General features: G+C 39.5%; 1 protein-coding gene across 2 annotated transcripts in view; it reads right to left on the bottom strand.

The window, feature by feature from the left end:
• Positions 1-2,119: 2,119 nt before the first annotated feature.
• ngef (neuronal guanine nucleotide exchange factor) overlaps positions 2,120-26,355 on the bottom strand; it is a 93,085-nt gene continuing 68,849 nt past the window's right edge. For both annotated transcript variants that reach the window (XM_062976412.1, XM_062976413.1), the window contains 9 exons: positions 25,074-25,223; positions 21,485-21,614; positions 20,529-20,603; positions 17,331-17,420; positions 12,218-12,381; positions 10,856-11,011; positions 8,868-8,947; positions 7,602-7,706; positions 2,120-4,958 (listed from right to left, as the gene is read on the bottom strand). In XM_062976412.1, the coding sequence (XP_062832482.1) occupies positions 4,786-4,958; positions 7,602-7,706; positions 8,868-8,947; positions 10,856-11,011; positions 12,218-12,381; positions 17,331-17,420; positions 20,529-20,603; positions 21,485-21,614; positions 25,074-25,223 (1,123 nt within the window). In that variant the 3' untranslated portion in view covers positions 2,120-4,785. The remainder of the gene's footprint in view (positions 4,959-7,601; positions 7,707-8,867; positions 8,948-10,855; positions 11,012-12,217; positions 12,382-17,330; positions 17,421-20,528; positions 20,604-21,484; positions 21,615-25,073; positions 25,224-26,355) is intronic.

The following is a 26,355-nucleotide window of genomic DNA, read 5'->3' as shown; positions in this document are numbered from 1 at the left end:
TATAGTTAGGAATTAATAATTTTCCAAGGTTTTTTTTTTCTTTGTGTCTGGAGTGACTTGAGAAACTACAAGTTGTTTCTGGTGTGAGAGAATTGGCCATCTGCAAGGACGTTGCCCAAGGGACGCCTTTCTGCTTGCTTGCTGAGCTCTGGAGGTGGGGTTGCCCGGCCATGACTCCCGTGAGTGAATGCGAGGCATTGTGGGCCTGAAGGAGGGAGGGAGGAGGATGATAAGAAGCACAGTGCCTGCCAGGTAGCCGAAAACTGCAGGAAGGGGAGCCAGTGGGTGGGAAGCCCCCTTCCCAGAATGGGCCGATTTTCGGGCCCCGAAACAAAACAACTGAAAACAACCCTCCCAATTTCGGGAGGCTTTCCAAAAACTGATCGGGCCTCGCAACGAAATCCGGAAACGAACCAGAACGAGCTTTTACCTGAATGCACACCACTAATGGCAAGCATGATACTTATATACCATGTCATGTTATACATATCCCTAAACTAACCAAGTGACTTAAAGTTTCTAAAGATGGGTCTATTGCATTTGTTACAATTTGTCCAAATATTTCCAGGATTTTTTTTCTTTAAAAAAACCCAAAACATTAATAATTAAAAACCTGCTCCCCTTTGGGGTTGTTGTATGTTTTCCGGGTTGTATGGCCATGTTTTAGAAGTATTCTCTCCTGATGTTTCACCCACATCTATGGCAGGCATCCTCAGAGGTTGTGAGGTATGGAGAAACTAAGCAAGGAAGGTTTATATATATCTGTGGAAAGTCCGGGGTGAGAGAAGAACTCTTTGTCAGTTGGAGGCCAGTGTGAATGTTGTAGTTAATCACCTTAATTAGCATTGAATAGCTTCATCTCCTGGCTTCTTCCTGCCTGGGGGCATCCTTTGTTCAGAGTCATTAGCTGCCCCTGGTTCCCATGTCTGGAACTCCTCTGTTTTCAGAGTGTTGCTTCTTATTTACTGTTCTAAGTTTTTTGAGTTTTTTAAAACTGGTAGCCAAATTTTGTTCATTTTCATGGTTTCCTCCTTTCTGTTGAAGTTGTCCACATGCTTGTGAATTTCAACGGCTTCTCTGTGTAGTCTGACATGATAGTTGTTGGAATGGTCAAGCATTTCTGTGTTCTCAAATAATATCCTGTGTCCAGGTTGGTTCATCAAGTGCTCTGCTATGGCTGATTTCTCTGGTTGAGTTAGTCTGCAGTGCCTTTCATGTTCTTTGACTCGTGGTTGGGCGCTGCGTTTGGTGGTCCCTATGTAGACTTGTCCACAGCTGCATGGTATACGGCACTGCAGACGCTTGTGCTGGCTGAACTGCTGACCTGGAGGTTGGGTTGCTGACCTGAAGGTTGCCAGTTCGAATCTGCGAGACGGGGTAAGCTCCCGTCTATCAGCTCTAGCTTGAGGTGACATGAGAGAAGCCTCCCAGCTAACACATCTGGGTGTCCCCTGGGCAACGTCTCGATAAACGGCCAATTCTCTCACACCAGAAGTGACTTGTAGTATGTTCTCAAGTCACTTTTGACACGATTAAAAACAATACTACGTCAAATTTTGGCTCTTTCCCCATGCACCTCCCAAATCTGCTATAAAAGGCATATTCGACAGAGCAGGCAGGAGATGGAAAGCTTCTATTACATAAGTGAATGGCAACTTTCACAACAACAGCAGATTGCCATCCAGGTATCTTTAGTTGCCTTTTGGAACTGAATGTTTCTTCTCTCCTTCCTGCTTTCTCCTAGTTACCCTTGTTTACTAGGCAAAGAAATGTGATTTACCGTCTTGTTTTAACTTGTTCAAAAATTTAAACATCATTTGTCCATATATTTACACAAACAGAGGCTTGTTCTGAAATGAAGCAGCCTAAAAAGTTTGCAAGCTTTGCAAAGGTTTTCCATTTCTAGCCCTGACACCTCCTGTTGAAAGTTTTCTGTTTTGAGATCTGCCAATCAGACAAAGATAGAGCTGAACAAACTGACTTGGTATATAAATCACCTTTGGGAAAAGACTGAACTACAATATACACAACCCTTTGTTTATATAACCCCATGTTAGCCCTATGACATGCGGAAGAGCAGTGAGGAAGGTTTGGAGTGTCTCAGTCAAATAAACACAAGTTATTATTTAACACTTTTAATATGCAAAACGCTTTACAATCTTTTAGTCTGTTGATCTCGCTCATGTCTGACCATGTGATTGTCCTTAGACAAATTCTCTCTGTCCATCATTTCCTTTCTTCCATAAGCATCTTGTTGTTATAATGCTTGCATTCAAAGAGGAGATACTTCCCTGATCCTTTTGGTTTTTTGAAGCTTTCCTATATACACCAGTTCAAAAGTATTATACATAGACTGCTCAACTGATATGCATCAGTACAACATGTTCAGACAACGTTTAATTAAAAAGTGTGCCATCTTTTGCCTTAAGTCTTTTGTATGTATGTATCGAGCATGAACACTGGAAGAGGATAATCTTCTGATATTGGAAAGGATGTATTTCATTCATAACTCTCTGAATTTGATGGAAATACTATTAAAAACACTCTGCTCAGAGATCATATATACACCAAGTAGAAACAGTAATTTATACAGAACTTGACTGGTTTGTCCACAAATGAGTTTTTAAGCTTCTCAGATGTAGCATCCCAGAGATTGCAATGTATGCCAATTTAGCAGCCCAAAGATGGTCTTCACTGGTTTTGTTTTTAATTCAACAGATGAGCTATTTTGAACTACTGGAACAGATCCAGTGGTGCACATTAAAAGAAATTGTTCCATGTCCTCTTTACTCCAAACAATGTGGTGCTGTATTATTCATGTAGTAAAATATGTCTACACTGTTTATTGGTGAGAGCTAGTGGTATGCTGTATTTCAGAAGAAGGAACTGAGAAAACTTCCGAGTATTTCTTGCGTAAGAAAATCTTATGAAATTTATGGGTGTTTCCACCCATTGATAGGCAACCTGAAGATACAGACACACGGTGGTGATGATAACATTTTTGTTTTGTTAATAAAATGCAACTGGAAGGGATTTATCAAAGACAAAGTGGTGGTCCTTACAAAAGAGAAGCCTTTGGGCCAGAAATGAGAGAAAAATTGGTCTGGTTCAGTATGTTAGTAGAGAGAGGCTTCTGGTTTGAAAAACATGGGATGCTCAGTGGGTCCAGTGTTACAAAATACAGAACTGCAGCCTGGGTTTCTAGTTATGCTATTTGAAAAAAAAAGGTAGTTTTTCTGTTTCAATACAGCCGAGTCTTGCTTATCCAACCTAAACGGGCCAGCAGAATGTTGGATAAGCGAAAATGTTGGATAATAAGGAGGGATTAAGGAAAAGCCTATTAAACGTCAAATTATGTTATGATTTTACAAATTAAACAACAAAACATGTTTTACAACAAGTCTGCCACTTGTTTGGGTGCGTGGCTGCACTTGTGTTGTTGTTGGGTGTGCTGGCCTGCTGAGTGTTGCTGCCTAGAGAAACACCTGTGGATCCGGGTAGGAGGCAGACTGCGTTGAATAATACAGAACGTTGGCTGAGCCAAGGTTGGATAAGCAAGACTACTATACTTTCTATAAAATGGGAATTCAAACCTTCTTTCAGGACAGCTCCAAACTATCCACTTCATCACATTAGTTAAATTCCACAGAGTCCTACACTTAAAATCTGGTTACTCACTGTATCACATTAGTTTCGGTTCAATGCTTAAAAGACATATTATTTGCGTATTTTAAGCGTGGGGGGCAGCATTCTTTTCCAATGTTTCTGGGGGTGGTATGGAAGCCTATTCTTTGAAATGATCTGGAAGTTTTTGCCAGATTTGTAATATGATGGCATTCGTTGCTCTCGGTTTCATTCTTTTGGTAGCATGTAGTGTTTGGACAGACTGAGCATGCTCAGAACTTCTCAGATCTTGCCTATGTGATCTTGTGTTAGTAGGGATTTCAAAGGGAGGGTTTTTTTTCAACAATGAGCAGGGTGAGGAATGGTGGGCAAGGCCAAATCTCTGCAGTGTGAAGTCAACTGCAGTGAAAGAATACGGAAAAAAATGGAGATATTTAACAGTGTGATGAAGGTAGGGAAAACATCAGTTTCGGAGTAAGACTGAGCTCTTCTCTGCCACACACTTCTCTGTCCCAATGTGATGAAGTCCCAAAAAATATTTTGAACTAGACTAGACTAGACTGCAATACAATTACTTTGCAGGTTCTACCAACCAATGCATTTGAAAAGGAAGTACCTGTCAGTGTTGCCTGTTCAAATTCAGTTTCTAAACTGAAGCTTCCTGATTTTAGGTGTGTGGATGCAGACAGTTATAGTAACTATTTCAAAAGGTATTGTGCCATTATCTTCTTAATATCCCAGACACTATCTTTCCACTAGACAAACACAGCACTTTGTTCTACTGTTGGATGGAACACTGCAGAAGCCACTAGCCTTCTGAGATTTGACATAGTTTTTCCAGTTGTTCAGTGCTCATTGTTTCTTCACCATGCAGAACTGACAAATTAACACATTTTGGAGTTCATAATACACAAGGAAAATTTTTTTTACAGCTCCTACATCTGTACAGGCACACGGCAGCCACACCTCCTTTCAAATGTGTCTTCGGTATTATTATCCAAGCTGTGCCACATATGCAAAGAAGCCCACTAAGTTTGAAGGTGGGAGGCCTCAACTGTCAACAGCTGGCATCTGTATGCCTCCTTCTGCATATTGAATCCCAATGTCCTAGCCTCTGCCATAAATTGCTTTAGATGAAGAACAGATAACTGTGTGCAATGATCACTGTCTGTTCTTGCTGCTCATCTTCCTCCGTTGACTGTCATCTGTCTTGTGCACCCGAAAGCACTCTTTCAAGTTCTGAGACCGAATCTTGGGGTTCATAATCTCCTCGCCCATAGAGGTGGGGAACCAACCCCTCTCTTGATCATGCAAACGCTCCCCAAATATCCAACCTGGGTTTTAAAAAAAGAGGACATGATAGTCAGAAGAATCGGGTGGTAGCACAGTTCAATAAATCAACAATGGCATAATACAAGTTCAAAATGCAATGAAAGAAATGTTTTTGTTTTTATTTTTATGAAAAACAACAAAATCATGGATCATACCAGAATGTATTAAGAGAAAGCTGGTTGCATAATCTTTTAAGTCTGAAGCAGATGCTACAACTCAGAGAGGCTTATAAGAATTCAGATTCGTGGGGATTGCAATACTTTGACATTTATTTATCTACTGAACTGAAGAACAGATTATGAAGAATAGAATGATAAGCATTTGGCAGGCCAACTGCTATCCAGTTATGAAAATATGTACAGTGTCGAGAAAAAGTTTATGAACTCCTTAGGATTGACATAAAGCCCCAATCTAAAACAGTATTAGATCTTTGTGTTGTCGAAAGCTTTCATGGCTGGAATCACTGGCTTGCTGTGAGTTTTCTGGGCTGTACAACCATGATCCAGAAGCATTACCTCCTGACGTTTCGCCCCCACCTATGGAAGGCATCCTCAGAAGTTGTGAGGTTGCTGTGAGTTTTCCAGGCTATATGGCCATATATATATACACCTCACAATCTCTGAGAATGCCTGTCATAGATGTGAGTGAAACATCAGGAGAGAATGTTTCTGGAACATGACCATACAGCCTGGAAAATTCACAGCAACCCAGTATTAGATCTTAATCAAACTTCATAATCCTAGCCTGATCTTGAGCAACAAGGATTTCAAATAAATGTTTCTTGTTACTTTTTCACAATAGTTTTAAGGAATGTTGGCTCTGCTGTAACTCAGTGTTATTTGCCAGCTTCCTTGAATGAGCAGGTTGCTTCATTCCAATGGTTTTGTCTTAGTCCCAGTCATTCTAAAACACACTGTATCTTCTTCTATGATTGCTCTTTAGTAGATTTGTTTGTATGTATGCTTGCGATCACTGTTAAGATGAATGACCCACTTTAGGTTCAGCTTCAGCTCTTGGATGAATGGTCTGGCACCCTCTTCTACAGTGTCCTGATACTCAGCAAAATTCATGGTTGTGTCCATGATGAAAAGCTAACTAGTTACTGAGGCCCAAACTATCACAGAACAAGAATGGCAGTTGAGATGAGGTTCTTCTCTTTGAACCCAGTCTTTATTTTGCCAAATATAAAGGTTCTTATTGAAGCCAACAGGTTCTTCCCTTGACTTGTCTGTCCAGGCAATATTGTTCCGGAAGTCTTGGGGATCAACTTGTTGTCTTTAACAAACTTCAGAAGAGCAGCAATGCTCTTTCCTGGTCTTGAATCTTGTCCATGTGTAAACTATTTGTCTAACAATGGATTGATAGAGCCTAAAATCCTTAGAAATTGTTTTGTAATACTTCCTTGACTGATAATCAGTAATACCTCCTTTTCTGAGACCCTGAGAAATAATCTTTGATTGTGTCAACCAATGTTCCCACAGGACTGTGTGGTGAAGAACAAATCTATGATGTCTCCAATTCTTTTGTAGGATGGTGTTTCCCAAATTCACCCTTGTATTCTGAGCCAATTATTTAATCAACTGATTGTAATTATCTCCTTTAACCGAGTGATGCAAACAGGGAATTCATTTACTTTTACACCTATCCTGTAAAAGTGCAAAAGTAAATGAATTCCCTGTTTGCATCACTCAGTTGAAGGGGATAATTACATCTATCCCCAGAGCCGTGGTGGTGCAATGGGTTAAACACTTGTGCCAGTTGAACTGCTGACCTGAAGGTTTGCAGTTCAAATCCACAAGATGAGGTGAGCTCCTGTCTGGCAGCTCTACTTGCAGGGACACAAGAAAAGCCTCCCAGCAGGACAGTAACACATCCGAGTGTCTCCTGGGCAACGTCTCTGTAGACAGCCAATTCTCTCACACCAGAAGAGATTTGCAGTATGTTCTCAAGTTGCTTCTGACATAATAAAAAAACACCTATCCTACCCTTTCTGTTCTTTTTGTTTGCTTAACTTATGCATCATCATGTTATTTAATTTCAATTAGAATTGTTTAATATACATCATTTTTCTGGATATTTAGAAAAGGCTATCCAGCATGAAGTAATTGAATTTTCATATCTGTCACTAAGGTTCACAAACATTTTTTGCCAGCTTTTAAGATATGATTCTACATTAGCTAATTATTTAAGTATACTTAACTAAATAAAACCTCCTGCGGTCTGCCCCTCTGACCCACCCCTCTCCAAAACCTACTTTGGCAGGCAGCAGCCACATAGAGAAAAGGGGGCTCATTGTACCAGTGATTGGAGAGTCCACCGGAAGCAGGATTTCCATTACATTTCCTTGTCGCAGCCTCTCTAGCTGGCAGGAGTGGCGTAGATATGTCATTACATGTGCTGCCTGACCTCAGCAAAATGCCACCCCTTCTTCGTTGTATACCTGCTTCCCAGTAAATAGGCTTGGGATGGAGATATAGTTGTGGCAATAATACATAGGGACTGTAGCCATGAATATGTAGGGACTGTGAAAATGGGTCCATTAAAGATGTGCAATTCCAGGGTATACATCCATATGTCTGACCCCAAATTCGAGACATAATTCTGTCCTTCTGTAAATGAAATATTGTTGAGATGTCAGTTCTTACCATCATCTGTCTTTTCCAGAATGTTCAGTACATCGGCCAGTTCTAGTGAGAGCTCATCAGGCTGTTGAGCCACATATGGATGGACACACTGTACTTGAGGACAATCTGCCAACAAGAAAGAAAAGGCTTGGAGGATAATAGGACTCAAATTTATATCAATATGAAAATGCTTACTGCAATACATGGTCACCAAGCCCATTACTTCTCTGTAAATGGGTTTTGGAGTGCAAAATAACAAAGTGGTCTGGGCTGAAGTGTAATATTTATTTATGATACCATGGTATTTATTAATTAATTATTTATTTACAGTATTTATATTCTCACCCTGAAGGGGGCTCAGGGCGGATCACAGAACACATATATGGCAAACATTCAATGCCGATTATGACATTGACAAGGCAGACAACAGATAGAGGTATATAGGCTTTCCCATCTTTCGGTATCTTTGGAGGCTGTGCCACCGGGGAGTGCTGTTGCCCTATCTCCCTGCCAAAGCGCTTTCTTTGTTTGTAAATGTCCTCTTTTTTCTGATTTAAACACCAAGCCTAAATACCTCCCCGCTTTAATGCAGTTCCTATTTATCTACCCTCATTTGTTTTAGAACAGCTAGGTAGGCAGAAGCTGGGCTAAAGCTCGCCCTGACCGGGGCTTTGAACTGTCAACTGTCAATATTTATTGCACCTTGGTGATTAACTTGCTGTGCTAAAGCTCAGCCCTATAACTACAATGTGACAGCTAGAGATTAAAGCAGGGTATGTGGGCACATTCACACATATCCTAGAGAAAATTGTAACTCAAAAGGCTGTATTATCACAACAAATGTTTCAATACAATAGCAAGTGAGACCACTGCCTGGTTGCAGAAGAATTTCATCCAATGGTCATCTACTTATGCAAAAAGACTCAAGGAATGCACTCCTTTACATAAGGTATCTGCCACAAGGAACATTAGTGAGGAAGAAACTCTAGGGGTCCTGTTGACTGGGGAGCAAACAAATATGAAACAGTAAACTGTATCAAACCCAAACACATTTCAACTCTGCTTAATTATCACTTGAGTAAAGTGAGTAACTGACCTACTAACTCTGAAAAATCATTTTGAGGTGCCAACTCAAAGCTGAACTTCTGAATTTAAACAATGTTTGGTCCACAAACAACACCTGACCTTTCTTTGTATCACTGAAGCAACATAACTAAAACCAGAAAAGAAAAAATGCTCCAGATGTCACCTGCCCATCATCCCCCCTTTTTCTTTTGCCTTACTTACCCATCATCCTGGATGAAAAGGAAACAAACTTGGTTCGCCTATTTGGGGCCAACAAGATCATCCAGCGCTTCATTTCACTTCTATGTGGGTTAGAGGTGTAAGGAGAGAGAAAAGAGCATTTTTTCCTACTACAATTTGGAAAGAGTGGGTGTTACATGCTTATGCAGTTTTTGTATTTTTTGGTTGATACATATTCTCTGTTATCTGACAGTTTTCTGACACATGCAACTCTTTTGCTCTCACATTTTCCCTTCTTGATCCAATGTTTCTCTCTATTTTCTTTTTCTTTTTTTGCCTAGGCCTAGCTCTTATAGCAACCTTATGTAATAGTGTACCTTTTTTCATGTGCAAATAGGTAAAATCCATGTGCTCTCTTTCTCCTGTCAGCCAAGCTTATAAAGAATCAATTGTCAGCAAGACATTTATGTATTCTGACTCACCTGCTCCCACTCACCGGTTAAAATGTCATGCACAAGATAATACAATAAAGTGTCCAAGTTAAATGTGTGAACTATACTACAAGAATCTGAATATACCGGTATTACAGAGCAGTTGGCTGAACAATGCATTCTGCAGCCAAAATCCTAATGTTTTTTCCCCACTTTTCTTTACATACATTATTTCCTGATATACCTGAAACAGCTATTCTCATGTAATGAGTCAAGTTAGATCTGATTCAGGAAATACAATAATATAATAACAACAAAAAGAGGAGCACTGCAGTCCACGTGAACCTCTTTGAGTCTCTTTGAATTTAGTGTCTTTAACCACTCATTCACATTACAGAATTACAGCACTTTGATATCCCTTTAACTACCATGGCCTCATCCTGTAGAACCGTAGGAGTTGCAGTTTGCCATGGTACCAGAGCTCTTTGACAGTGATGGGTAAATAGCTCACAAAACTACAATTCCAGAATTCCATAACATAGAGCCATGGCAGTTAATGTTGTGTCAAACTGCTATAACTTTGCAGTGTGGATACAACCTAAGTCACATATGCCTTGCAATACCAACTTTATGAGCAAAAGAGAGGCACTGCATGGTTTCCATCAGCTTCCTTTTGCCTCTGATGCTGTAAAGATCACTGAGTACTTTGAGCAAAAGGTGTAAAACCAACAGCTTTAGAGCAAAACACCTTGTCCTTGAGATTTAGTCAATGGAATGGATGAGTGGAGATGGAGAAACAAAAATGTGACACAAAAAAGGAGAAAACATGGAAACATTTCATCATCTTTGCCATATCATTACTCTTGCTCCACCAAACATTGCTGTGACAGGTAACTGAGAACTCATTTGTTGAAATAGGTGCTGGAATATAACACTTCCTTGGCAAATCTTTCTTAAGGATTTCATGAGCTTGAATGTGATGGTGATGGTGGAGTTTTTTTTCATGTCAGGAGCGACTTGAGAAACTGCGAGTCGCTTTTGGTGTGAGAGAATTGGCTGTCTGCATGGACGTTGCCCAGGGGATACCTGGATGTTTTGATGTTTTTACCATCCTTGTGGGAGGCTTCTCTCATGTCCCCATATGGAGCTGGAGCTGATAGAGGGAGCTCATCCGTGCTCTCCCCGGGTTGGATTCAAATCGGCAACCTTCAGGTCAGCAACCCAACCTTCAAGTCATCAGTCCTGCCAACACAAAGATTTAACCCACTGCGCCACCGGGGGCTCCATGATGGTGGTGATGATGATGGTGTGGATTAGTTTTATACCTTGCCTTTCCCCTAAAACTAGGACTCAGGGTAGTTTACTTATTAAAATACAATGCAATTAAAACACAGAAAAGACCAACATTCCATTTTTAACAACACGTAAAAAACATTTTCAAGAAGTGTTTTCTCCACCTGCAAACACACACAGGAAGATGTGTGGCAATTCATTTAGAGGTTATCCCATGAGCCAAATTAGGCCCAAATCCACTGTGATGAAGCAAATTGAAAGGGCACATCCACACAGTTTACACTCTGGGCATCTAACAGTACTTACTGAGAAGATGCCTTCAGCATGTAACTCACTTCCCGATCATCCGCATTTTCCAGCAACCTCAGGATAAATACATTGGCCAAGCTCTGCCCTTGGTCCTCTAACTCTTCCACCCGGAGAAGTCCTCGGGAAGCAGAGTCAAAGACCTGGTACTTGTCGCTAAGAGGAAGGAAATAACAGGGCCATTAGAATCATTAGCAACCAGCTGATATGTATAACATGACTTCAAAAATGGAACACAGAAACACCCAGAGCAATAGAAAATTATCTCTGTAGAAAAACAATGTGACCTATGTGGTATCCACAGTGCTCAATTGTGCCAGTTTTGTAGCACTTTATCTGACATTTATTTATTTATTTATTTACAGCATTTATATTCCACCCTTCTCACCCCGAAGGGGACTCAGGGCGGATCACATTACACATATAGGCAAACATTCAATGCCTATTAACATAGAACAAAGACAAGACAAACATAGGCTCCGAGCGGGCCTCGAACTCATGAGTGATTCATTGCAGCTGGTTACAGCTGGCTTGCTCTCCAGCCTGCGCCACAGCCCGAGCTCTGGCTCTGTTCTACAGAATCCTGGTATATATAGTTTGGTAAGGCACTTGGAATTTTCTGGGAGATGATCCACACTTATTTGAACTGCAATACCAGAGTAGCTTTCAAGCAGAGATTTCCAGTCAATTTTTAAGCAAATTCCAAGATTCTGTAAAATGGATACATGACAGTTAAAGAGGTATCAAACTGGTATAATTGTGTAGTATGGATACACTCTCAGTGTCCAAGGCCTAAGCAACACTTTAATCTGATTTGGGGCATTAAAAAAAACCCAAACCAACACTGACAATCCTTTCTCCATAACACATTATGGAAAGGAAGAGACGATTTGTACTGGAAAAGGCATAGAATAAATGTGTCTCCTTGACTTTTCATGTCTTGGTTATGTTCTGAAATCTTTCCCTATGCAGTAATTTCTATCCTGTGCTGATTTAGGGTTTTTTTTTGTTTACTTTGTAAATGTGGGTATGGAACTGAAGGCACTGCATGATGTGGTGTAAACAAAGAGTTGTCCGAAGGGAACGTTTTAGCACTTACTTTCCATTCAGCCTTTTCTGAGCTAAATCATTATCCCTGTCAATTTAAAAAGGCAGGTTGGGAATTCTCAGTTTTGAAAATTCAGAGTGTTAGGAAACAGAGATGGAAGTTTGCTTACTGTTGCAGCCAGGGTTGTAATGGCTTACAGCTAAGCATGAGCCGATTATCAGAAACTTCCCCTGACAGATCTGATCTAATATAAAATATTTGAATATTATACCCACGATTTGACAGCTATAATTCTGTCTCTGTTTCTGACTCACCCATTAATCTGTCTGCAGAGCACTAGCAAATCATTGAAGAGGAACAAGTAGATTTCCCTGAAGAGTTTCTTTGTGCGAAGGGTACGCGATGTTTTGGGACCATTCATCTGCTGGAGTTCTCCCTGCTTTAGTAGCCAACGGGAATGAGAGATGATGGGCACAGACTAATAAAAGAAAGGAAACAATTATTAGGAAATCTGCCACACAGCACCTTCTGCCAAGCAATCTGAATTCATTACTCATTTCTGTGCCATAATACATGGAGACCATATCACAATGTTGCACATTTCCTAAAGAAGAAATGGAGTTTACATATTTAAACCATGCTATGGGGGAAATGCTAAAATATTTTAAATATCTGAAATAAACAAAATGCAAAAATAGAAAAAAAAGAGTATTTCCACAGGTTTATAACAAGGTTAATAAAAGTTGTGGTATTCTTATGATTACAATGCGAAGCGGATGGATTACAATGCGATTACAATACAATACAATGTGAAGCGGGTAGAGAAGACAGCACTGAAGTCAATAAAATAGGAGAATGCTGAAATATATAAATTTTAAATGATTTCTTTGAGGCTGAAAAAAAAATTAATTGACCGGGCACTGACAAGTACTACATTTCAAGGACAGTAAGCATCTGACAAGTAGTCTGAATAAAGCAACTGTGCCATTGTGATCAAAACTGTTTTCCGCCTTCTATTATTGAATATACATCCTGATGTTATTCACTTCTTAATCCTATCAGACAGCTAAAACCAGTCATTTCTTCTGTAATACAAGCCAGAAGGCGTTAAGGAGGTTTAAACCACCTACCATATATAGTCAAGTATAAGCCAAGTTTTTCAGCCCTTTTTTAGGGCTGAAAAAGCCCCCCTTGGCTTATACTCGAGTGGGGATCCTGGCTGGCTTATATTTGGGTTGACTTGTACTTGAGTATATAGGTAATCAGAGCTGGACAGTCTTATCTTAAATTACAGTTTTATGTAAATATTCAAAAACATTTAACCTACTGACGCCTCCATTAATGTAATTTTATTGGTATCTATTTTTATTTTTATTTTTGAAATTTACCAGTAGCTGCCGCATTTCCCACCCTTATCTTATACTCGAGTCAATAAGTTTTCCCAGGGTTTTTTTTGGTAAAATTAGGTGCCTTGGCTTATATTCAGGTCGGCTTATACTCGAGTATATACGGTACTATATATTTTTAAAATGGGGAAGGAAGGAAGAAAGAAAAAGAAATTTAGCAGCACCTTTAAAATTAACTAGTTTTAATTTTTGAATCAGCTTGCTTTAAACCCACTTCTTTGGATGCAGGACTGGTATTTTGGCTGCACTAGGTACTGAATGGAAAGAACTGAAGGAGGATAAAGTATCAGTGAAACACTGTGCTAACTTGAGGATGTAGAGATGAAGAATGAGTTAACAGAATATAAATGGAAAAAAGAGGAAAAACGGGGGAGGGGATAAAAAGTTGCCTAAAAGAGTGTAGAGGATTCCCACCCACACACCCTATGATGTATAATAAAGACAATCAGAGTCCAGACAAGATATGTGTCTTGGTTTGCTTATCATTAGTGCAAAAGATGTGTAATAGGGGAGTTGAGGCAGAGAGGGAAAAAATGTCTACAAAGAAAATGATAAATGATAAGACAAACAAGAGTAGCTAATAATGCAACTTTAAATGAAGAATATAATATCTCTGGCAGACATAAGAGCAGATCAAAGGAAAGCGTCAGAAGACCAAAAAAAATGGTTTCAAATACTAAAAATAGCAAGATGTCTTAGTTACCAGAGAGAGCAAGAGAAGAAAGGAAAAAAGAAAGACAATATCATTCTCTTTATAGAGACCAGATGCTTTATATCAGTGGTCCCCAACCTGTGGTCCGTGGACCACCAGTGGTCCCCAAGAACTAAAATATGGTCTTCACCATTACCACACCATTGAAACAAGAGCAACTGGTCTTGCGAAACCCTTTTATAGTGCCAGGCAACGGGGATGTCGGGAGGGGAGAGGCTGACTACCCACGAATGGCATGACAACAAGCCTCCTGACTGCTGCTTCTCCTCTTCCTCTCTCCTCCTGAACGGTGCAGTTCCATGTGGCGCCTGGAAGGAGGGGCACTTTGGTGTGTTTGTTTTTAGGCCTGTTCCTGGGGTTATTTGGGGTGCTGATTCAGAAAATTACACTGGATATAACACATTAGCTCTAGATTATGGTTTTCTGTGGGCAAGCAGATGGCGACTACTGGATAACATATGTTCAGTTTCTTCTTTTGGTGATATGGGCTTCAAAAGTCTGCTGGGCCTTTGCTAACCCTGTCTTTTTGCTACCCAGAACCACTGTCTACCCAGAGGTAAGGTCAACTGAGATCAATGGGACTTTCTCCCAGACACATTTGACATAAAATAGTAGCTCAATAAAACTGAATTATGGTGGGAAAGTAGAGAACATTGAACAAGAGGAAATCGACTGAATAAATTGCAGTAAAGAAGATCCAAACAGAACAATTCAAGAACTGTGCCAAATGCAGAGATCCATATGCTAGCCAATACAAGCAAGCCACAAAGAAAGAGGAAATGAACAGCAGTGACTTTACCGATAATACAAAAGTAGATGATACAAAAGAATGTGCATGAAATCAAATAGGCAATGCAAACAAATTAAATTCAAAGCACATAGAAAATGAATAGAGAATAGCACTTCAAACTATGTGCATGTACTACAGTTCAAAAAAATTCAAAATCAGGTTGTGAAAAATACTTGCAAATGATTGATTTAAAAAGAGTTGTTAACACTTTTTACTTTATTAAAATATATAAAATATATGTTCTGGAGCAGTATCTTTTTTGGAATAACTTTATGTATATTTAGCATTGATAGCAAACAATATAAATATACTGGGATGCAATAATTCAAAAGTGGCAATGAACTAACAGCAGACTTTAGATGTATCTTGAAGGGAAATACAGAGATGTCACTCTGAATATATTATAATCGTCTGTGATCAACAAGAATAAATTTGGCAGAGATCTGCAGAACGGCTGCCAGTCATGGATTTATAAGTTAATTAGAAAGGATTTCTAAAAAGATGAAATGGATCAAACTGACAAATTTTATTAAATTCAGAGAGAGATGCCAAAGGCACATTGGGAGAACGAGAGTAAAACAAGCCAACTGTATAGCCTTGTGTGTATTCTAAAAAGTAATTGTTTTCTCCTTGCTCTTTCTTATTCTATGGTATTAACATGAAAGTGTTTCCCCCTTTTCCCATATCAATTCCAAGAAATATAAGAATAAAATTTATGTTAAAATTTATGACATAACATGATAGGGCAATCTGAAAGTCTAAGGATTCTATATGAGAAAAAGAAAGTTAAATTCAGATAAGGAAAAAAAGATGTGTTATCAGCTATCAGGCCTCCTTTCTAAACAAGCAACTATAAGAGATGAGAGATATTTACAATGCCTGAATGATATGATGTTTCAAGAGTCTCCATGAACAAAATATAATAATATAATATAATATAATATAATATAATATAATATAATATAATATAAAGAACTGATGGACTGAGAGAGGAAAGAGTTTCTGCATGAGGAAGAAAGCACAGAAAAGTATAACCTAGTCTGTCTTTGTGATATTACAGAATTTTCACAATACATTGGTGTCTTCTATTACTCATGAAGAAAATATTGCAGAGATCCTGTGATAGTACTAGATTATGCATAGTGATACTCAAGTTTGCTGTGCAACTGTTCCTGGAATAAGCACTATGGCTCTGCTTTGCCTCATCTTACAACAGTTGATTCAACTCCCAATACACTGCTAAGGGATGTATTTACAGAACCTCCCGGACAACACAACCAGTCATACAATAATCTATGCCACCATTAAGACAGTTTGCACAACCCCAGAGTATTACCTTTACTCAGCCTCTGAGCAAATGTCACCACTTGTGAGATTATATTCACACAGCATAAAACCACAACAGAGTTTGACTTTATGTAAATATAAATACTTCCCAGAAGAGAATGTCATCATGGTATATTAACATGATTGAAACTATGCAAAGAATTCAGGATATATAGGCCTCAGTCCTACATCCTCTCAACATAGTGTAAACATCTATATGCAAAACTATTATACACTCAGGCCCCTTCTACACTGCCATATAAAATCCAGATTATCTACTTTGAACTGGATTATATGGCAGTGTAGGCTCATATAGTCCAGTTCAAGGCAGATCATGTGGATTATCTGATTTGAAAATCTGGATTATATGGTAGTGTAGAAGGGGCCTGAGCCATATTCCCTCCCACTGGATTACTGAAAAGTCTTTGAAGTTGCCCTCCACGGCTAGTCCATGCTTTACTGCAAGCAGGTAGACTTGGAGACGTGTCTGACTACACCCCATTGATAAGTAGAGCAGTGCTGATATCCCTGGCGGAGCCTGTCAGATGTCCTCACATTTCATGTGACTATAGCCTAAAAATCCTGCTGAATCCCACGAAGCATAAATTAGACACGCAGAGTAGTTGCAAGGACTTTTCAGCACGTTATGGGGGAATCTGGGTGCTACGGAGGGAGGGAAGAAATACGAACTCTCACAGTACCTGAAAAAGGACATTTCTTTAGGAAAATCGACACAAGTGGATGCTCTAACAGAATTTCTACTACAATCTATTGCCACACTACATTCAACCTGCATGATTCAAGATGATAACACCTCTTATCAAAACTATCCTGAAACTATTCTGTCTAGTTCGTTGCAAAAGAGAGAAGAACAGGAAGAGAAATTTGTGTGAACACTACTGTCTGGAACCCTTGTAAGACACCCTGTTTGAGAATGCAATACTTTAGGCTTGATCGCACATTGACAACTTTATCTGCAAACCCCTTCAGATACTGCAAAACTAAATAATACCAGGTGAGATATTTTTTTGGGCGGTTCACAGTAAACAATAAAGTGGTATGGCAATGAAGATTCCCATAAAATAATTACCAACTAAGGTAAATATAAATCAAGTTGTGCTGGATTTACTGCATAATTCTGGATGGTGATAAATGTGCACTCTGTTCAGGTTTAAAACAAGCTCTACTAATACCTTGATCTTAAATTCTAATTTCTTCTGGATACTGATCATTTGTTCTGTACGGCTCATTTTTCTGACACCTTCATTACAGGCCTTCACCACCTAGAACAGAAGGAGAAATGATATTGTTTCAGAAATAGGTTTCCTTGTCCCCAGAGTTCTAATTTTGAGCTAAAACCTCAATTATGTGAAGGAAAGCATGTACACACTAGGGGGAGAAGAAGACACTCGCACACAGATGAAGGGAAGAAGGCTCCAGCTATTAACAACAAATATGCTTTGCAGGGCTTTGAGACTGTTAATGCCAAGTTTTCCTACTAGTTAGAAAGTGGCCTTAGACAGAAGAAGCCATGAGTCAAAGACTGCTGTGTTCAGCCACTTTCTCAACATATAGGAACTAGCCGTGCCTGGCCACGCATTACTATGGCATAGTCTGGTGGTATTGAAAATAAAGTAATGAAAAGCAGCCAGGATTTTGAGCTGCAAGGCTGTTCAGTGCTATTCAAGCTGGCCAACGGAAGATCCCCTTAGGTAGGAAGTGATGAGGAACTGAAAAATACAGATTTTTAGACATATATTGTATGCACATTAGAAGCAGTGAAATGTAGAAAAATCAGACTCTCTCTGTGTTAGATTCTGTGTAAATGTACAAGCTGGCAGGATAGGGAGAAGGGGGGCCTGTTATCTATACATTCCAGTGTGAATTAGTTCCTAGTACAGCTAATGGAAGGAGAGCGGACTTCACCCCCTCCCTTTTGACAAGGGCCCCTGATTAATGTACTATAGCCGAGCATAGTTATCTGTAACTTGCTACAGGCTTTTAGAGTGCTTAGATAGGAAAATGCTGATCGTGCATATTTATGCTCATGTATGTAAGCATGTGAAGTGACGTACTAATGACGAGATGTATGTAGAAGCATGTTCTTTGTCTGAAAATGTATAAAAGGCAATGTCAACGCCTTGATCGGGGCTCTGGAAAGCTTTCAGAAGAGATTCCACCTCCAGAGTCTTCAGCTGAATATAATAAACCGGACGTTTTGGCCTCTCAAAGGATCGCTCTTGGTGTTATCTCTCCTATCATCTACAACAGAAGCAGCCTGGGTTTGAAGCTACAAGGCTGTTCAGTGCTATTCTAGGTGACCAATGGAGGATCCCTCTAGGTAGGAAGCAGCCTGGGTTTGAAGCTGCAAGGCTGTTCAGTGCTATTCTAGGTGACCAGTGAAGGATCCCTCTAGGTAGGAAGCAGCCTGGGTTTGAAGCTGCAAGGCTGTTCAGTGCTATTCTAGGTGACCAGTGAAGGATCCCTCTAGGTAGGAAGCAGCCTGGGTTTGAAGCTGCAAGGCTGTTCAGTGCTATTCTAGGTGACCAGTGAAGGATCCCCCTAGGTAGGAAGCAGCCTGGATTTGAAGCTGCAAGGCTGTTCAGTGCTATTCAAGGTGGCCAATGAAGGATTCCCCTGCAGGGGTGAGGGGTGGGGCGTGGACAGTCGTTTTCCCAATTTCCACATTCACACTTGCCTCAATTAGAAAAGAGTTCTGTCACACCAGAAGCAGCTTAGTTGCCGTATCAGGGATGGCAGTCTCCCTGGCAACGGATGGTTGTTTTTCCCTTGCGCACATGCGCTGTAACATCTTTTGTGATGTTTTTAAGTTATTTCTGGTTTATATTTTTAGGTTTTTTTTAAAGTGAAGTACATACATTGGATTAGTAGGTGTATTGTGGCCAAATTTGGTGTCATTTCGTCCACCTGTTTTTTTGTTTACTGCGTTGGAAAAACGAACATTACATATAGATAGACAGATAGATAAGACTTTCTTGAGCACAGGAAAGAATTATGTGTTCAATTGTGTGTTTCCTCATCCCAATAATGTATACTTCTCAGAATATGGTCTTCTGTATTTCATAAACCCAACTGAGTTTTCCATGGAATTGTGAGTTTCCTGGATTACACCAGCTGCAAGATGTCATGCGTGCTTGCATGTTCTCTTACTGAAAAATTGATAGAGTTGTACATGTATATAATTCCATGGAAAACTCAGTTGGGTTTATATCATACAGAAGACCATATTCTGAGAAGTATACATTATTGGGATAAGGAAACACCTAAAGGGGAAGTTTTGAACACATTCTTTAGACACGTTCTTTAGGCACATTCTTCAGATTGTTGCGGTTGCATCTTATAATGGCTCATAATGAGGCATCCCTACAATAAGCATGAAGGTGAAAGAGCCTAGGAAAGTTTATGCTACATACTTTTTTCTCTCAATGATAGAAGACCCCTTGACATTGCATAGATGATCATCAGATTCCCCCAAATTGTGTCATTTTGATTAAATATATAGGCCATATGCATATCTTTAATTCTATGTGGATATGGAGGGATATAGGAGGCAGGTTGTCTGCACGTTGTAATCAGGGAATGCCAGTGTACATATTATTCATGCAATAAGCCAGTGGTTCTCAACTTGTAGGTCCCCAGATGTTTTGGCTTTCAACGCCCAGAAATCCTAACAACTGGTAAACTGGCTGGGATTTCTGGGAGCTGTAGGTCAAAACACCTGGGGACCCAAAGTTTGAGGACCACTGCAATAGGCTGTTTCAGGCTAATGATAAAATTATATTGCACTTTGGCTCAGCCCCCACCCCCACCCCAAAGTACACAAATACCAGATAGCACACATTCTCCAAAGTCTCCCAGAAAGGGAGCTCAAAACCGAGTTGAATCACTCATAATAAGCTTCTCCTAGCCCATGTAGTTTTGGGTCAGAATAATAAATTTGCACTCCTGGATGAAACCTGACCTACTAATGGTTTGCTTCACGTGGCAGCTAATTAAACGACTGCTCTCCATGGATTCTGTCACCTTCAAGTACTTGAAAGAAGCTTTTGCTCTCTGAAGTCTCAGGGAACTTTTTCTACATAATACTTATGTCCAAATACCTTTGTATCAGACAGTACAAATACTAGCTGCTTGATCCCACTATAATTGCTTTGGCTTCATCCTGAAGCTGCAGTTTAGTGAAATATATAGAATTCTTTACTAGAGCTTTCTGTCAGAAAGGTCTGATAATATTACAGTAAAATAATTTTACTGTAATATTATTTCAGCTACTTTCCTAACTTTTATCTCATTAAGATAGATTAAACTGCTATAGGAAAGCATGCAAAAACCCTAACTATCCTGCCAAACATTGCGCAAAAAAAACTTACTGTTTCCAGTTCTTTGTGAGCTTCGAGTGCGGTGATTTCTCGTTCAGACTTTTCTTCCACTTTTTTCAGGATATTCTACACAGTAAGACAGAGAAAACAGTTACACTTTCTTCATATTGAGTACTGCTTTTGAGGTATAGCCGTCCTGTCTAATATTTAAGAACATGTTAGGACATTTTAACTAGGGGATAGCAGTCAATTATCCTTTACAAATTGACTCAAATTCGAGTTCAAACAGATAGTGAATAGGTATAACAAGGAGGAGAGGATTTTGGTACAGTGGGACCTTGGTATCTGCTGAGTTTGGCTCCAACCCCCCCAATGGATACCAAAATATGGGGATCCAAAAGTCCTATTATGTGCAATCTTTTTATCATGTCCGAAGCGACTTGAGACCATACTGCAAGTCGCTCCTGGTGTGAGAGAATTGGCCACTTACAGAGACATTGCCCAGGGGATGCCTGGATGTGTTACCATCCTGTTGGGAGGTTTCTTTGAAGTCCCCACAAGCTAGAACAGACAGACGGGAGCTCACCCTGTCTTGTGGATTCAAACCAGGAATCTTCAGGTCAGCAGCCCAACCTTCAGATCAGCAGTTCAGCTGGGGCAAGGGTTTAACCCACTGCGCCATCACGGCTCTACACATGCACATGCAATGGTGTAGTAAAATGACAGAACTCTTACATAAAATGGTGAACTCAAAGTTTGCTTTTGGGATCTCTTTGTGGGAGGAATATTTTCAAGCCATGGATGGTGGAACCCATGGGTGCAGAATCAGTGGATACAGAGGGCCAATTATATTACTTTTTTGTCATTGCATTGCAGGCTGCTAAGTGATGCATTTCCACCACAAAGAACATTCCTCCGTAAAGTGGTTTTGGCTCACTTAGCTGTGGACATAGAAGGGCAGTGTTCAAGTAAGGGCTTGCCGGAAAAGTGTGACCATGCTGTTGTACCTGTACTAGCAGCTTCAGCCGAGTGATCCTCTGAAAAGGCAGGATCAAGAATGATGAGAAAGGCAAGCCTTTGCATTTTGGATCCAGTTCCAACTGTGAGATCACCTCCCGGATCGCTGGCTTGTCCTGGCTGACAACAGAGACAGACGGAAGGTGGTGCTTGTTATTTCCTTGTGCTTTGAACCGCATGAGTAACTGATACACTCTACAATTTATGTTTCTTTCATTCCTTGATGCCACTTCCCTCAGAATTGGCATTTGGCTTTGCTAAATTTTTGAGAATTGTGGAAAAAATATTAGCACCGAGTGGGTCTTAGTTGAAGGCTGGGTCTATTTATAGTAACAAGGAGCAGAAAAATAGGTTTGAAAGTGCAAGCCAGAGTAATGATTTCACATGTGTAGCACATGCAGACTTAGCAGCATACCAGCAAATGCTGAATGCATGTGGGTGGGTGTGAATGGGGTGTGCGCCCAAGTTGATGAGTCAGAGGCATAATTATATGCCTTTACACAGTTGGATATTGTGGTAAGGTGAAATTCATATAGTCACAGGAACAAGGCCTTCCATGAAGTGACTGAACCAAGATAGACCTAGCTGGAAATGACAGGATGAATATCTCATCTGGCATAGGAGAGAGAGGCAACTCAAACTACTGGAGATCTTCCAGTACTGTTGGAGGTCTGCTGTTGCTTGTATGAATCAAGTACTAATCTAAATCAGCATACAATCTTTTGTTTGCGATTTTTAGGTTCCTCCCAGACATAGACAAAATACTTGGATTGTGTGTTCCTGCATGGCAGAGGGTTGGACTGGATGGCCTTTGTGGTTTCCTCCAACTATGGTCCTATGAAAATGGGTACCCATTTGAGAGAATGTTGTGTTCGTAACTAAAGTACAATAAGTTAAAAACCCAGAAATAAAAATATTTATAAATCATGGACAATTAAATTATTGTCCTGCATTAGCATGAAAAAACTCAGACCAGAACCTCATACCAGCTAAAGAACTGTCATAAACATCCGTAGCTCTTGTGGATTTGTTCCCAGTAAGACTCAGCTAAGCCACAAAAAGGATTTTTCTGAGGCAGAGGATGGAAGTAATGAAACTAGCAACAGGAGTATGAATTGACTATGTATCTGGGAACAGGAGCACAATCATGCACCATACATTTGATTACAGGTCAAACATCAAGGAGAATAATATGTCCTATGAGCAGTCCTACTGATGATAGATGGACTTGGAGGTCTCTCATTTATAGGGTCACCATAAGTTGAAGTCAATTTGACAGCAGCTAACAACAATGTGAGAACTACATGAGAATTTTCTCAAGCTTAAGGCAATTTTATGAGGGGATGTGGTGTTATACCACAATGTACGAATACTTAAGAAAAATTTTGAAGAACCAGTTAAAGTAAGATGGAAGTCAACAAATTTTTATTTTTACATTTTTTTTTATTATTTTCTCTTTCTCTTTTTTCTTTTTCTTCTTCCTCTTATCCCATTTCCTACTTTCTATTAACAATAAGTGTTCTCCCACTTTCACTGTGAAATTATTATTATTCTCTAACATATATTATTTTTCTTTTTTTTAATATAAAACCCTCAATAAAGATATTTTTAAAAAGGCAATTTTAATGTCCATCCTTTATCATGACAGACTTCTAAAGGATAGTAAAGGTTTCTCCTTGACATTAAGCCTAGTCGAGTCCAACTTTGGGGGTTGGTGCTCTTCTCAATTTCTAAGCCGAAGAACCACAGTTGTCCATAGACGCCTCCTAGGTCATTGCCCAGCATGACTACATGGAAGGCCATTATCTTTCAAAGCAGTACCTATTGATCTACTCACACCTGAATGTTTTCAAACTGCTAGGTTGACCAAAGCAGGGGCTAACAATGGGAGCTCACCCCGTCCCACGGATTTGAACTGCTGACCTTCTGGTCAGCAAGTTCTGCAGCTTGACGGTTTAATCCACTGCGCTACCGCAGCTTCTTCTAAAGGATACTAATCGATTATTTGCTATTACATACATGACAAGGAAACATTTATAGCATGACAAGGAAATTGTCTACCTTCAGGGGAAAAGGGAAGGAATGGTAGGGAGGATACAAGAAGCAGGACCGTGACAGCTTCCTAGCATTCCTGTTAAATACTATTTAATCTAATTGCTTAGAATCACTTTACAAAGCCCATCTCTAATCAGAGTGAACTTGCAAAGGGTTGTTTTTTTTCTTTCCTTTAGTGTGATTTATAAAATTACTACATCTTAACCATTAGTTTTCCCAGTTTACTAGGACTCCCTTAGTTTAATAGCTTAAAACCCTACTCAACATCTGAGATAATATACAATGTCCAAAATAAAAATAGTAGTATTCAGATCGGTGGAAAATTTCTGACATGCACAAAGATCTTTACTAGTGCTAAATGTTTTCTAACCTTAATATTTTTGCAGACTCACATTTTCCATCTGCATCAAAATGTGCCCAAGAAATCCAAACAGCATTTGAAAATCTCATTTGTAAAGCCTACACATCTATGCCATTCACAAGCAGAAAACAACTATAATTAAATTTAAATTAGACAGCATGTACTAATGGATTGGCACTTTAAGGCTTTTTGATGTTCTGACAAATGTTTTTAAAAGCTCCTTCACAAAAAGAAAAATGTTGTAGAAATCATTAACTGTACATCTCATTTATCTACTAAAGTATACTGAAATATCCCTGATCTAAAGAAAACTACAAAATACATATGGGAAACTGTAATAATGCCATACCATGTTCGTTATTATGGTGATGGTTTCATCCATAGCTTTCATCCAACAAAGTACATCATATGCAACAATTGGATGTAGTCCCCAAGTATATTGTAGCAGTATATTGTAAAAGTGGTGCAGAACACACATATTGCTCTTGTTTTCTACCTTCAAGTCAACTCTGACTTATAACAACTTTATCATAGGGTTTTCTTGGCAAAATTTATTTAGGAGGTTAGCTGTTGTTGTTTTTGTTGTTAATAATAATAATAATAATAATAATAATAATAATAATAATAATAATAATAATATGTTTACTATGCCTTTCTCTAATGCTGAGAATATGTGATTTGAAGAACTCCCATGGCTGAGCAAGGATTTGAACCCTGTCCCTCAGTGTCCTAGTCCAACAGTCAAACTTCTATAATTCATTGAAAAAGGCAGGCTAGGGGACATAAATAATCTTCAACTGATTGAATACCAATTCTGAGCTTTCTGCCTAGTTGTCCATCTCTGTACGAGTATGAAATAACATGATCACTTGAGAATCTACTTATTTTTTTGGAGAAAATGTCAATTCCTAGGAAACAATGGTGTAGATCGGTGGTTTTCAACCTGTGGGTTCCCAGATGTTTTGGACTTCAATTCCCAGAAATCCTAACAGCTGGTAAACTGGCTGGGATTTCTGGGAGTTGTAGGCCAAAACACCTGGGGACCCACAGGTTGAGAACCACTGGTGTAGATAAACCTTTATTTATGCTTAGCCATTTGGCCCTTGCTAGCTCTCTGCATTGTTTGCTGCAGCTGAGTCTTTTAAATACATTCTTACACTTACAGAAGTTGCTTGTAAGTTCTCTCCTGGTAAGTCTGGTTGGAGACGTAGGTGACGTACACTGAGAAATTTTCGATATGACGATAAACAATGTCGCAGACATCGGATATCACAATGTTCTCTTCCACCCGTTTCTCAAGATCCAAAAGGAATCTAAATAAGAAATGTAGAAATAATTATTGTATTCAAACTTATTTCAGGAAATGTTATATGAATCCATGGGTGATTTGAGATAAAGTCAATTATTTTTGTTTTTTCTGAATGGAAGAATTCTGTCTGGTAGATTGTACAATACCAGCAAGAGATATCAGATTTTGGACTGGCTGTTAAGAATGAGATGTGCTAATACCTAAGGAATAATTAAAAATGTCCTGGGGGTGATAGCCTACTTTGGGGGGGGGGGTCTGCATTCTTGTACGTATAATGATGAATCCTTTTTTGTTTTTCTACTCCCTCCCTATTGAGGTATATGACTAGATTTCTACTTTGGAACTTGTCTAAATGTCTCTGATTTCTAGGAACGAAGACAACTGTTTAGGTGTGGGAGTGATGCTAGTCATATACTCACCTCCATAAGAAGGCAGCATATGTACAGAGTAGAAATAGAATATGCATGCAGATATATATGGTGTGTATGTGTCAGCAACTGCACTATGTCATGACACCAATGACAAGAAGGTCAGTGAAAGTTTAAAAAAACAACAACCCTATGCCTTGTTTCTACTTTAGGTTTACTCCGGATCTGTATTGGTCTAAAATTAATTTTGCCATAAGAACATAGAACGATTATAGCAACTGCCTACTTAGGACTGCATCCCATTCACACACTGGTCAGGCAGATGCTTTTAGGAAGCCTACATGCAGGACATGAATGCATTGCCCCTTTCCGCCGGTGTTAATCAGCAATCTCCTTCTAAAAATTGGCTGCCATTACTATATCTTGCGATACCCAGTAAAAATGATGCCCTGTTTGAAGAAATATTCCCTTTTGTCTGTTCTGAATGTCTGATCATGAATAGAATATACTGTATACTGAAAACCTGTTATTTATTAATGCATAATCAGAAAGTGTGTGAGGATAATAAAGGGACAGGCACTCCTTTCATTTAGCACTTCTGGGGAAATACCCAACAGCACTACAGTGGTTATATTAAGAACAGATTTCAGTCAAGGGAATGATGCTTCTATCAGTGAGAAAGTAGACTGGGAAAGTGAAAGTGCAGGCCTCCAAGGTCAGGCAGGACAGCCAAAGACATTTACAGATCAGAGCCGACAATAGGCATCG

The sequence above is a fragment of the Anolis carolinensis genome, chromosome 3 (assembly GCF_035594765.1).
Source record: "Anolis carolinensis isolate JA03-04 chromosome 3, rAnoCar3.1.pri, whole genome shotgun sequence".
In the NCBI taxonomy this organism is placed as follows: Eukaryota; Metazoa; Chordata; class Lepidosauria; order Squamata; family Dactyloidae; genus Anolis; species Anolis carolinensis.
Note: the sequence above shows the minus strand (reverse complement) of the source record. Positions and strands in the feature narration are given on the sequence as shown.